The following is a 12,125-nucleotide window of genomic DNA, read 5'->3' as shown; positions in this document are numbered from 1 at the left end:
CAACATTTTTATACTTAAAGTACACCTGTGTTCACCACAAACTTACAACAGGGAATGTTACAGCCATGAACTAAATCAAAACATTTGTACATTTACAATTTTACTAAATATATTGAACACAAATTCCTATATGAATTTCTTGCGTCAGTGCGACTGTGAAGTAAAGGCCCTTTTTCCTGTAAACCCCAAATTCTGATCACATCAACAAAAACATCAACATAAACGGGTCAAGGAGATGAGTTAAAAAACATGTCAACCGAATAACACTGAAAATCATTACAGATACATGCTGTCCTTACCTGAGATGAAGGTAGTGTGCGAGTCTGGAGACCATCATGTCCGTCTGTGGCTTTGCGTTGTTCGCTCAGCGTCTCCGTCTGGCCATGTGCTTGGAGATGATGGTGAAACACTCACACACTGTGACAATTGGATTAACCGGAGAGGTCAATCAGATTTTTCAGCTCCTCCATCTGGACCCCGCCTCCTACTCTGCGCTTCTGATCCTGTCATCCCATCTTCCCCCCCTTCTCGTCTGTCCTCCCCTCCGTCCTGCACTCAACACATTCGGCTTCGCTGCATCCCCATCACGGCCCCCTCCTCCTCCTCCCCTCCACCACCTTTACTGCAAAAGACTTAGCCTTAGTCGGGCAATATGGCCGCCTGTTTCAGGAATGGGTTAAAGGAAACAGTGGACAGCAGATCAGACGCCTAAGCTGTTGCATAGGGAGAAAGAAAGTTAACGGTCACTTAATGGTAGATGTGGAAAAAAAATCAAATAAAGACTGAAAAATTTAAGGGAATATCATAAAACAAAAAAAATCATATCGGAAAGGTGTTCAAATGTTCATATTTTAAAATAATGCTTATTGAATTTGTTCAATTTCTAATATGTATTAAATAATTGATCAATATTTTATGACTTTTAATGTGTTTATTTGTATAAATCCCATTCTGTGAATGAGTGGGGAGTTCACATATGCTCACAAATGCCCCCTAGCGTCTTTTGCTACACATAACAACTAGTGTTCCTTAAAGTCGATTTTTTAAGTACATCCTTAAGTACCCTGCCTCTTGCCCACCAGCCTTAAAGGATAAGTGGTATAGATAATGAATGGATGGACGGATCCTCTGTCAACGCTGAGCTGAAAGAATGTGACTGTATTCAAATATCCCCTCCCACCTTCCGACCCCATCTGCTGTTAATCAGATTAAATGACTGCTGTCTGTAGTATTCTGAACAACAACATAGTCAATCTGCAGCTCTACCTTCACCTTGCACCCATTGCACGTGGCCTCCTGCCCAGAATACACTTCTAACCTCAACAACCTTAATCTGTGTCATATCAGCTCAAACACACCACCACATAGCTGCCAATACTTCCCACCAAAACAACTTTCTAAAATATACAGATTGTAGTTCAATGCAGATTATGCATCGGCAGTGATCCAATCATCCACAGAGGCCTCTCGTGAAAATGAAGAGTAGACAGTTCAGCAGTGTGTTTCACCCAGAAATATAAAAATACACCTGGTTTACAGTTCAGCAAAAACAATGACAAGATGTATTAGAAGTGAATTTTTTTATTTTTCCATCTTAAGCAACTCAAGTGTGATCAGAACCCAAGAAAACATTTGACACTCTCTGTACAAACAGTATTTAGAAAGAGATGTGTGGCAGCTTCATAGAAGATACAGCCACTCAAGGTTGTTCATGGAAACGTTCTTCCAGCCGTAAGGTTTAAGGTAATTCTGCCAAACAAACCTTCGAACAGAAATAAACACTGCAGAGGCCAAACACTTGCTGAATTGTAAATAATAAATTCCTTTGAACGAAATTACGAATAAATCTATACAATATTATTAGCTCCATAACATATGGAAGAACAGAAAAGTTGTAACAGAATTATTTAAACTGGTGAGAAAGATGTGCGGCTGAACCTTCAAGCCCTTTGTCATCTGCAACACACAAGGATTTTAGACAGTACAATCTGAGCAGCTCATTTTATATTTGAAGCAACACAAAACTCAGTAGAGTGCACACCTCCACCAAGGCCAAACAGTCCCCTTATGACACCACATTTAAGTTCACTGGACCCAGGTTATTTGGATCTGCACTAAATTTCATGGTAATCCCTCCGGTAATTTTTGCATAATCCTTTATAATATATGTATATAATAATTTAGAGACAAACAAATGCAGACAAAACATAACCTCTGTGGTGAAGGTAACAATTCCTGGTATCATGTGAGGAATATCAACACGAGTCCAGTGCTGCTTCAGTTGCGTGTCTAAACACTTTCAAGTGTGACACCATCATTTTATTGAACATATATTCAAGTGGTTCAATGAGCCGGATCTCTCACCTTTTACATCTTCACTTGGACTCTCCCCTGAAGTCCCTGCACATCTTGGTGTACATGTCTTTCTGCTTGTCCAAGGTTTCTTTATAGCATCTACAAAATTCCAATGATTTACAAATAAATATTGTTAGCATGTGGCTAATAAGGCTAACTCAAAACATCACAGAAACCACTGACTTGAATATGTTCTTTATAAAATACATAAATATAGGTGGTGTGTATTAAAGCCAGAGCAACAAGTGTAAAAATAATTTTAACGTAACATATCATTTTCTGCCTTGTGTGCACCCAAAATATCAATTGTATATTTGGCTGCAAACCAAAGCAGAAGTGCTCATTTTGAATGTACTGAACTGAAGTTGGTCTTACATTGTCACTTTCCTCAGGAGGTTGTTGATGTCACTGTCAAAGGGCTTCTTTGCCTGAGCACTTATGAGGCAACCCTGGGCGCTCTCGTACTCACCCAGCTCCAGGTACGCCTGGAGGATGTACACAGAGGGAGCATGTGACATAAGATGCTTTCAGACATGCATGTTGGGGCATTTTCTGCAACTTTTTAAAACTAAAGTGGTGTTAGTCAATCAAAATGAAAGAAAGGTTATTATGAACTAACTGTGAGCAGTATATTATATTTGCTCATTCTATGGATTGATGATTTACAAATTAAGAAAGTGAATAAGGGCAGTTTACTCACATCGGAATATGACATTTCAGTCCAAGGCACATGATACAAGGACTGGAACTAGATCGCGGCTACTTTTGCCTGTGCCAAACCAAACTTTTAATCTTGTTCATGTACGAGCCTGTGAGGAATTTGATCAGATGGATCAACAAAAAGCCCCGACCAACCTTTCCACAGCGGTAAAGAGCCTTCGTGTTGGCTGAGTCGATCTCCAGTGCTTTGTTGCCGTACTTCAGCGCTTTGTGCGGGCTCTCCAGACACAGCTGGGTGACAGAGAGGTTCAGATAGAGAGGAAGCAGGGCTGCGTTGATCTTCTCCTTTTCTGCATCAGTCTGTGATTCCCTGCTCACCAGCAGCGCCACGGCCTGTCAGCCCAGCCCAAAAAAACATTTATTAACAGTATTCCTATAAACAGAAGCACAGCACCATCTTAGCTAATAAAATAAAATGTAACAACCAAACCGAGAATGGTTTCTTTATCCTTAGCTGACTTGAAGATTTACCTCTTTATAGCGATCTTTGGCGATATAGTAACGCCTCTGGTTGAAGCAGCGGTTGCCAAAGCTTTGTACTGTGTTTACAACTTCAAGAAGTCTGGGAAGAGGAACGGCGTTCTGCTCTTCCTGAAGATAGAAAAGACATAAACCAACAAAACAAGGCTGTTTGATTTGTGGTGGACCTCTTTTGGTCTTTTTAAAAAACTGCATTATATAAATGCATGAAAATATAAATAAAGCTTTAGCTGGTAGCCTATCGTTAATGTGCATGTGCCTGTGTCAAGTAAGAAAACCCATCTTAGTGCTCAGTGACTGTGATAATAGTGACAGCCTCCCTACCGGACTCAGTGCGACAAACTCGTCCACTTGTCCCGAGTCGAGGAAGTCAAGGATCTGAACCTCGTACAGAATCATGGCGGCAGCAGGAATGGTCGGGGGACAACCCATGTCCCCGTACGCATACTTGGGTTGGAAGAGGAAACGAGAGAACTCCCCTTTCTTCATGGTGAGCAGACCCATCTCCAGTCCGGCCAGCGTCACATCTGTTTGGACGATAATTTCTGTATAAATACGATAAATTCTAATAACTGGCGTTCTTTTCAATCAATGGAGAAAGATTTACTTGTAGGCCAGAATTTGTATAGATAAATATCTGACCTTTCCCTAATTTCATCATCCGCGGATGTTTTAAGTTTGTGTTGGTTTCAAAAGGTCGGTCGGAATATTCCAGGAAACCAGAATAATGCACTGTGGAAGAACAAGATCAAAAGGGAGGTAATGGCAGAACAAGAAAGCATTTGGGAGATAACAACTGTCAGGAGTTTGTAGTCAGGGGTGTTGCAACAGGGTAGGCCAGGCAGGTGATTGACCTCCCTTAAATTATTTGATCGGCTATTTACTAGAGACTGCAATGCCACAATGTTGTGAAACCTCCTAACATTAGGAAACAAGGCCCCATGCCATGAGCATTCCGCCCAAAGCTTCATCATTCTACAGTTTTATGTGTGTGTGATGTGCCTGGGATGGTGGTGGGGTTTGCACCTAAACTTAAGGTTATTTATGTACATACACATTCTGCAATTTGTTTATAATTTGGATACGAAACAAATCCTTTTAAGGATTGGAATGATGCGATTTGGTACCATGTGTTTTTTGAGGGTGGGGGGGGGTCACTTTGGTTTGATGTAGGGCCCCCTTTTTGCTGGGGCCCCCAAAGTCCCTTGGAATGCTCCTATTTGAGAACAAAAATTGAACTTGTAAATACTCAATACTGAAGCGTTCTGGGATACAGGCGGGCCGTCACCAGGCTGGACCACGCCTTTCAGGATCCCTCCATCTCCCAAGATGTCGTCCATCTGCTGACCTAGCTGTTCAAAGGGACTCTGCAATGGGAAAATAAACTCTGACATGTGGACACACCAAAGGCTTGTGATCAAGTTGGATTTTAATTCATAAAGATTAACCAATACATCAATTGTTGGCTGTATCAAGTGTGTGTCCTGATTTAACAGCATTTATTGTCTGATGATTATATCTGATGATTATATTTTAATGTCAGACATGCAGAGACACGTGGTCACCTGTAGTATAAAGGCTAGCTGCCTTTCCTACCTCACGTTAGCATTCTAGCAGCTAGCCGCAGAGACAGCCACTTTAGCATGTTAGCTTACCGGGGTGCGGTTGCTCCTCCTCAGCCGCTCCTCGGCGACCACTAACCTCCGGATGCTGTGAACTAACCCGTTCCCCGACATGTCAGCCGGTTAGTCGGTCACTGCCAATGTTACTGGTGGTTAGTATGATTGAATATGAGGCGGATACTCCACACTGAGCCTGCAGCAGCGGAGCTAACACTGGGATACAGGTGTTTTAGGGGAGGGCAGGGTTGCCAGGTCTGAGTGACCCAAAGTAATGTCAAGGTCTGAGATACCCAAAGTAAGTTTAAAGTGTGATTTTATATTTTTTTTATATCTCTAGTCTTGTATTTTAAGTTTTACTCTTATGTATGCTGTACCCCAATCTATCTATTTAGAGCAGTTACAGTTCATTCATGTCCAAAAAAAGGCCTCATGTATTCAAATACAGTATATTAATAAATGATTTAGCTCCTACTTACTATTATATGCAACGCTATTTATTTAAAATGTATAATAAGAATTATGAAATAATCGTGCGGGCAGCAGAGAGCGTTACAGCATGTTTTTTGTTGGTGTTTAAATGTGTATATGTGCTGATCTGGAGTCACTTTTTGACAGGATGTGGTTTTAAATAAATAATACATTTTTAAAAATGGATTCTTATTTATGTATTATTCATGTCATTTGCATGCAAAGTAGGTCCACCCAATCAAGAGAGGGACAACATTGAATTCCATGGCAACGCTTCAAAGGTAGCCTTAGTTCCTGTGGGATAACTGCAGAGCTGTCAACCACAGGATAACCTGATAATATATTAGCTATAATAACTCTGTTTCCACACAATACTACTTCTCAGCTAAAAGGCAGAATTAGTTTTTAGTGACACAATACTCACATGAAGTAGTGAGATAAACAATGATGTGCCACAACTGTAAACCATACTGTATGTAGGCTACGCACCAGCTGCTCTGGCCTTCTCCTTTAAACACATCCCAGACAGCAGAGCCACCTGGTGTTTCCTTATAAATACAACATTGAACAAATGTATGCTTGGATACACAGATGTGAACACACAAATCAGTCCTTTTGCATGAAGTGTTTTAATGTAAATCCAACAGATCTCAACTAATATATATATACAAGTCACATTGAAGTCATTATATATGATAATATATATTGATTTCTTCCTGCAAACACAACTTCTTAAACACATGTAGCACAGATCAGATTTGCTTTGTGTCCAGGTATTTAATCTATTGGAATACTACACTGTAGATTCTACAAAACTGATGTGTAACATATTTTCAAAATTATCTGACATTACAATAAGAAAATAGCTGACTTAATTCACCCCTGAGAAAATATGTAGTGGTAGTAGATATTTTCCAGCTGTAATATCCAGGAGTTTACAGAATCCTACATGTGTCATTTTCTGCCGATACTTTTTGTTACAGTATGAAGTTTGTAAAGAAAAAATACAAAAGAATATTTAAACTGTACAGAATATGTTACAAAAACAATGTTAAAATGAGGATAATTGCTATTTGTACACGGAGGGATATTACAATAAAATGATGAATTAATCTAGCACAGAATATAGTTGTTCATACCAGTGTTAACATGAAACTAGCAGCACAGCCTTTGCAAAGTGAACCCATTGGTATTCATGCAGACCTGAGATTAACCAGTAAGCCAGTTAAAAGATTTCCTCATTGTGTTGATTAGAAGTTCTGCAGTTCAGCGGGATAAACAAAGTTGGTCCTGAAGAGTTTGTAGGCCAGGAGCTGTCCCCCAAATATCATCATGACCAGACCTGAACCTGCAGAGAGAGAGAGAGATGGAGATTAAATAAATGAGGAAAAGGGATCAATCAGAGGAAAGGCTTGGATGCCAGCAGCAGCAGCAGCTGTCTTCCAGAAGCCTGAATCTGAGGGAACAGGAAAAAGGAATAACTGGGGCAGATAGAGAAGAGCTGGAGAGAAATACAGAGAAGAGTTTTTATGTTCTGCAAATGGGACTGGTGACAGGTGAGGATACACACGGGCAGGCAGACAGAAGGATGACCAAGAAGAAAAAGAAAACTTACCCAGAGCTATCCACCAGTGCTCAGCTGAAGGGAAGTCTGACATCACTGCAAACACACAACACAAAAAGGATATAAACATATAGATGTCTTATGCGTGTGCATTTGTGTGTGTGTGTCTGCAAACCTTGAACAACTGCCATCACATTGTTACATAACCAGGCCTCCAATCCTATCAGCTGTTCCACGATATTGATCCACTTTGTGTGTGAGGGTGTGTTTGTTTACCTGCTACAGTCATGGCGACATGCAGCAATGTGACAGTTATGGCGTAATCCCAGACCCAGTCCTCTACAATCCAGGCGAAGACCAGCCCTCCTAAAACATACGTCACTTCCGTGGAAATCACACCAACTGGAAAGAGAGGAGGACAATCATGTATCATATTAAAGATGAAACTGTGTTAAAATTGTATAAAAAATTACAGTAAATTATCATGGTTATAATTGTCATCGCAGTTGTTTTATATTCAAAATATATATTTATTTTCACAATTTTTTTTTTAATATATAGCACTAACACCATATCAAATGTGCAACATTAACAGTGAAGAATGAAGGCTGCAGTTTGCTGAAGAAGATTTTTGTTTTACAATTCAAATGTCAGTGAATACAGGTTTAAATGAAACCTGAAATAATTCATTCAAATGTGCATATAAAAACAACACCACCATAATAAACAAAGCATGAACCAAATGTAAACAAATCCGATGTCTGATGTTGATGACATAATATAACAACACAAAAAAAGTGAAGGAGAGAAGGTTGACAACTCCTTATGTGAAGTGCAGATGCCGACCCCAACGATGAGTCATTGAGACAAGTACTTGTACAACTGAGCGTCAGAAATGTTACCACAAATCATTTCTATAGTAGATCATACTCTAGCAGAAAGAAAAACCTATTGTGCCGATTTGTTTTATTTCTTTATGTAAAATAAAATATATATCACTAGTTTCTTGTACGTCACTGTACTATTTTTACAGCAGCTGGTGCAGTTGTGGTGTTCTAGTTCTAGATTTTCCCCAGTGGGATTTTTTTATAAAGTAGCATAAAATAGAAACATGTAAACGTCAAGTATCTTAGAACACGTCGTACTTGGTAAAATTCCACCACTTATACTCACCCAGGTATTTGGGGTTCTGCCATGATGGTTGTGTTGTGTAGTCGAATGGTGCCAACAAGCTGTTGATCTCATGAACCCTAAACACAAAACAAGATTATAGAGGATGTGCACCAAGGATAAACTGGAGCAACATCTCCAGGCCCACTATGACTCCCTCTACAGGTTTCCTTTGTGTGTGTGTGTGTGTGTGTGTGTGTGTGTGTGTGTTAGTGTGAGTGTACCTGAGCAGTCCGATGCAGAGACTGACCACGATGTAGTAGAGAGAGTAGAAGCTCACCATGCACATCAACAGGTTCTGCAGGACGACCTGGCGAGAGGAGAGGACAGGAAACGAAATATCATAGTGGTTAGCAGCGTAGCCTCTTAGTAAGAAGGTTCCCTGTTTGAATCCCAGGTCTTTCTGTGTGGAGTTTGCATGTCTGTGTGGGTTTGCTCAGACCAATGTCCAAAGACATGCTGATTGATATTAAAATAATTGAAAACTAAATTGACCGTGGCCTTGTGATACGCTGGTCAACCTGCTCGCCTCTCACCAAATGTCAGCTGGGATTGGTCTCAGACTCCCGTGAAGGATAATTGGTAAAAGTAATGGATCAATGGAAGAAACTAGTGTCCTGTAGTTGAGAGATTGTCATCCTGAGCCAGACTGTTCCTGTTCCTGCATTTATAATCTATCATATTTGATTTAAATGTCACTATAGTATATTGTATTTTAACTGCCAGGCCATTGTTACTTGATTTTTCCCTTCATTTTACTGTAGAAAAAAGATGTCAAGTTAAAGTCAGCTACATTCACGAGTTCTGCTTCTCAATTCAAGCATCTAACACATAATGTGTGCTTCAAATAAACAATAAGAGAAAATCTGACTCCTAAAAAACATTAAAGACATGAGCCTTATGTCAACGATTAGAATCTGAGTATAAAACGCTGCAGTTGGAGCGGGTTACTGGAGAGCCATTATTGTTATTTAATGCCCTGTGTGTTTACCAAAGCTGCTTCTCGTCTGCGCTCTCACATTTTCTTCGAGAGGCTCATAACAGGAGACAGCAGCCGACAGTCGGTGCTCGCGCGCTCGCTAAAGTCTCCTTTCATAGATGATTAACTGCAGCCTTCACAGGAAATGAGTTACACGACACCCTCGCAGGAGAGATAACAGACCTTTTCTCACAGCTGACATTTCAGCTTGTCAAACAGAGGTTTAACTAATCACATTAATAATGGGCCGCATTCCAGTCATGTGTTGCCGGTGCCAGGGCCCTTCACTCTGGTACATATGGGCTGACAGGCACATCTTAATGGAACACAGTCACTGTTAATCTTATTAGTTACTCCTGTGCTTTCTCTGCTGTGACAGAAACCACAGTTAGGATGAAGAACACAACAAAAAACTACCTGTACTCCCCTGTCCCTTCCAAAGAAAATACTTGTACTGTGTACTGGGTCCACAAACCTGTTGTACTTCAGTTGCTGTCTTATGTCTTTATGTATCATTTATTCCATCTGTTATTTCTATGATTAATTGACCTTTTGTTTAATCTTGAAAATGTATGAAAATAGTTAGTTTCCTTGAAGGATGAATGATGATGACGTCTTTAGTTTGCGTATTTTGAGTGTCAGTGAGGTCCAGCTTGTGGGTCTGCAATGGATTATGGGATGTGTATTTTCAATGTGCATTATAGATTTTTTTTTTGCTCTAACAGAATGTTTTATGGTCACAATTCATCTCGTAGTTAGTCGGCCTGGTTCCAGGCTTAAAACTCTTTTTTAAGGTTTTTCTAAAATGCCAATGGAGTAAATGAATGGGAAATTTACTTTTCACTGGTCACTGTTACTGTTCCACATCCCAAAACCTACAGGGTAGTTTCCCATGAAATGTTGTTGAAACATTCTTGGTCCCAAGAGGGTGAATCCTAAAACTTAATGATTCTATTTTTGTTTTTTTAGCAAAACGTCCTGACAAATACAAAATGGTTTTCTGGTGAAATTTGGTTAAATTATTCATGGTTCCCTGAAAATATTGAACCTCAGCTTTGGTGATTCAACTCAACATTTAAATTAGTCTAATACTTTATGGTTTATGACCAGTATCAGCCTCAGACATACTTCCTTGTTTTGAAAACACTAGAATGCCTTAATTGTCATTGTACAACAAATTTATCTAGTGCTTATTTTCAATTGTTCGAGTGTTAATACATTGATAAACTTAGTGGTGACTAAATATTAGCATGTTAGCCCTGTCGTTGTTTACATGTCAGCATGCTGACATTCACATTTACCTCACAAACATAGAGGAAGACTCTTGATTGATGACTTAAACAAGTTAAAGCTTCCAGAAGAGAATAGCATTTAATTCAAAGGATATCTATAGACAGGATAGGACATTAGTGGACATTTAATTTATGATGCTAATGTAGCATCATCCTTTTGTACTTCAGAGTGAACAGTGGTTAGAAAATACAACATGGGAATCCAGAGATTACAGCTAATGATTTGATTTGAAACTAATGTTACTGTGGCCCACTTTTCAATATGTGGTGGCCTCTTGAGCAGGGAACCACAGGAGGGTGTGGGTGCATCTTAAAGCTGGGAAGTAGCTGATCTCATGCTAATACCCTCGGAGACAGCTAAACACCTTAACTAGTGTTTTTGTCAGCTCCAGACTAGACTGTACTTCAAAAGCTGCTCTAGAAACCAGCTTTGAGACTTCAAATCCCATCCTCTGACCGGGTGAGTTCCGGTTGCTTACTGACAGGCAGACTCGGGAGGGAAAAAAAATTCTAACTGTGACATTTGGGCATAAACCTCTAAAAAGATACACAGGTAAATGCTGATTATGACGACAATGAAGACGTGATTCTAATAACAGTGAATACATTGGATTTAATTGTCTGTTGTACTCTATTAAACTGTACATAGCAGATAAAGTAATACCTCAACAATGGCAGGTAATCAGTTAATATTCCACGATCTTTAGATAATGCAGTGGATTATGTTGCTAATGTTAAAAGCCAATGCAAACAGACAGTACACTTGTAAGAGAACTCGCTCTAACAGACATGTTGATAAACATACGTCTCTGCACGGAGCCTCTGCTACGCTACAGACGACAGCAACAGCAGGCTTTCACCCTCTAGTGCTACACGCCGTCCTTACCCAGGTATCACTGGGTGTGGTCTTGAGGGAGACGGGTCCATGGCGTTTTATGAGTGTGAATCCACAACAACGACAGCAGTAGTCCAACAACATGAATGGCCGCTGGTCCGAATGAGAGCATGTAGGCTACATGTGCGCATTTGTGTGTATGAGTATGAGAGAGAGAGAGAGAGAGAGAGGGAGAGCATGTTGGGGGGTGGGGTGGGGTGGGGATTAGAATAAATGGGATTACTACTTAGTAAGAACTGAGCAAATCCCAACTGGGATACAGTTGAACATAGTATAGGGAGTTCACACATGCACAAAAGGTTTTAAGGTTAATAATTCAGGAGGCACCACAGACACAGATTTATGTGTGGACCATAGACTTTATATATATTGTAAAGATGGACGTCACGACTGCTCCCGAAAGTGAAGCCAAAGCGTCTCAGTATAGGTCATAAACTCCGCCTCCTCCATGTTAGTGGATGGGACAATGGTCAAAAGACAAATAAATGTTTCTCGAAGATGCTTTCTTCATCCCTCAATTACTTCCTACAACTCATTCCCTTCTTCCATGGTGCCCATCTTGTATTCTCTCTTCCTGCCA

At 40.1% G+C, this 12,125-nt stretch overlaps 2 protein-coding genes across 4 annotated transcripts; both read right to left on the bottom strand.

Annotated features, from left to right (window-relative positions):
* Window positions 1-1,565: 1,565 nt before the first annotated feature.
* Window positions 1,566-5,465, bottom strand: fkbp6 (FKBP prolyl isomerase 6). 3 transcript variants are annotated; one of them, XR_004613373.1, is made up of 9 exons: window positions 5,211-5,465; window positions 4,805-4,922; window positions 4,198-4,287; window positions 3,880-4,082; window positions 3,547-3,666; window positions 3,211-3,408; window positions 2,731-2,840; window positions 2,297-2,454; window positions 1,566-1,900 (listed from the first exon to the last, which is right to left on the bottom strand). XR_004613373.1 is itself a non-coding variant. In XM_034580916.1 (9 exons), the coding sequence occupies exons 1-8, from the start codon at window positions 5,289-5,291 to the stop codon at window positions 2,376-2,378; spliced, it is 999 nt and encodes a 332-aa protein (XP_034436807.1). In that variant the 5' UTR covers window positions 5,292-5,465; the 3' UTR covers window positions 1,566-1,956; window positions 2,365-2,375. The 3 variants fall into 3 exon arrangements, 2 of the variants coding, with proteins under 2 accessions (XP_034436807.1, XP_034436808.1); XM_034580916.1 differs by having other exon boundaries at window positions 1,566-1,956; window positions 2,365-2,454; XM_034580917.1 differs by lacking the exon at window positions 2,297-2,454 and having other exon boundaries at window positions 1,566-1,969; window positions 2,693-2,840.
* A 799-nt stretch (window positions 5,466-6,264) lies between these two features.
* On the bottom strand, window positions 6,265-11,648 carry tmem244 (transmembrane protein 244). The gene is made up of 6 exons (XM_034580941.1): window positions 11,537-11,648; window positions 8,604-8,689; window positions 8,383-8,459; window positions 7,486-7,611; window positions 7,261-7,305; window positions 6,265-6,993 (listed from the first exon to the last, which is right to left on the bottom strand). Exons 1-6 carry the CDS (start codon window positions 11,627-11,629, stop codon window positions 6,896-6,898), a joined length of 525 nt encoding a protein of 174 aa, XP_034436832.1. The 5' UTR covers window positions 11,630-11,648; the 3' UTR covers window positions 6,265-6,895.
* Window positions 11,649-12,125: the final 477 nt, after the last annotated feature.

This window comes from Hippoglossus hippoglossus, chromosome 24 (genome assembly GCF_009819705.1).
Source record: "Hippoglossus hippoglossus isolate fHipHip1 chromosome 24, fHipHip1.pri, whole genome shotgun sequence".
Taxonomy (NCBI): Eukaryota; Metazoa; Chordata; class Actinopteri; order Pleuronectiformes; family Pleuronectidae; genus Hippoglossus; species Hippoglossus hippoglossus.
Note: the sequence above shows the minus strand (reverse complement) of the source record. Positions and strands in the feature narration are given on the sequence as shown.

Bases quoted from the DNA above. Each gene is read 5' to 3' on its own strand.
- fkbp6 (XM_034580916.1), bottom strand. From the start codon at position 5,291: ATGTCGGGGAACGGGTTAGTTCACAGCATCCGGAGGTTAGTGGTCGCC. The intron at 3,667-3,879 runs GTAGGGAGGCTG...TTCTATCTTCAG, and splicing joins AGTTTGTCGCACTGAGTCCG to GAAGAGCAGAACGCCGTTCC. The intron at 2,841-3,210 runs GTTGGTCGGGGC...TACATCCTCCAG, and splicing joins CTCTTTACCGCTGTGGAAAG to GCGTACCTGGAGCTGGGTGA.
- tmem244 (XM_034580941.1), bottom strand. From the start codon at position 11,629: ATGTTGTTGGACTACTGCTGTCGTTGTTGTGGATTCACACTCATAAAA. The intron at 8,690-11,536 runs GTAAGGACGGCG...TCCTCTCGCCAG, and splicing joins CCACACCCAGTGATACCTGG to GTCGTCCTGCAGAACCTGTT. The intron at 7,612-8,382 runs GTGAGTATAAGT...CTCTCTTTCCAG, and splicing joins GCAGAACCCCAAATACCTGG to TTGGTGTGATTTCCACGGAA.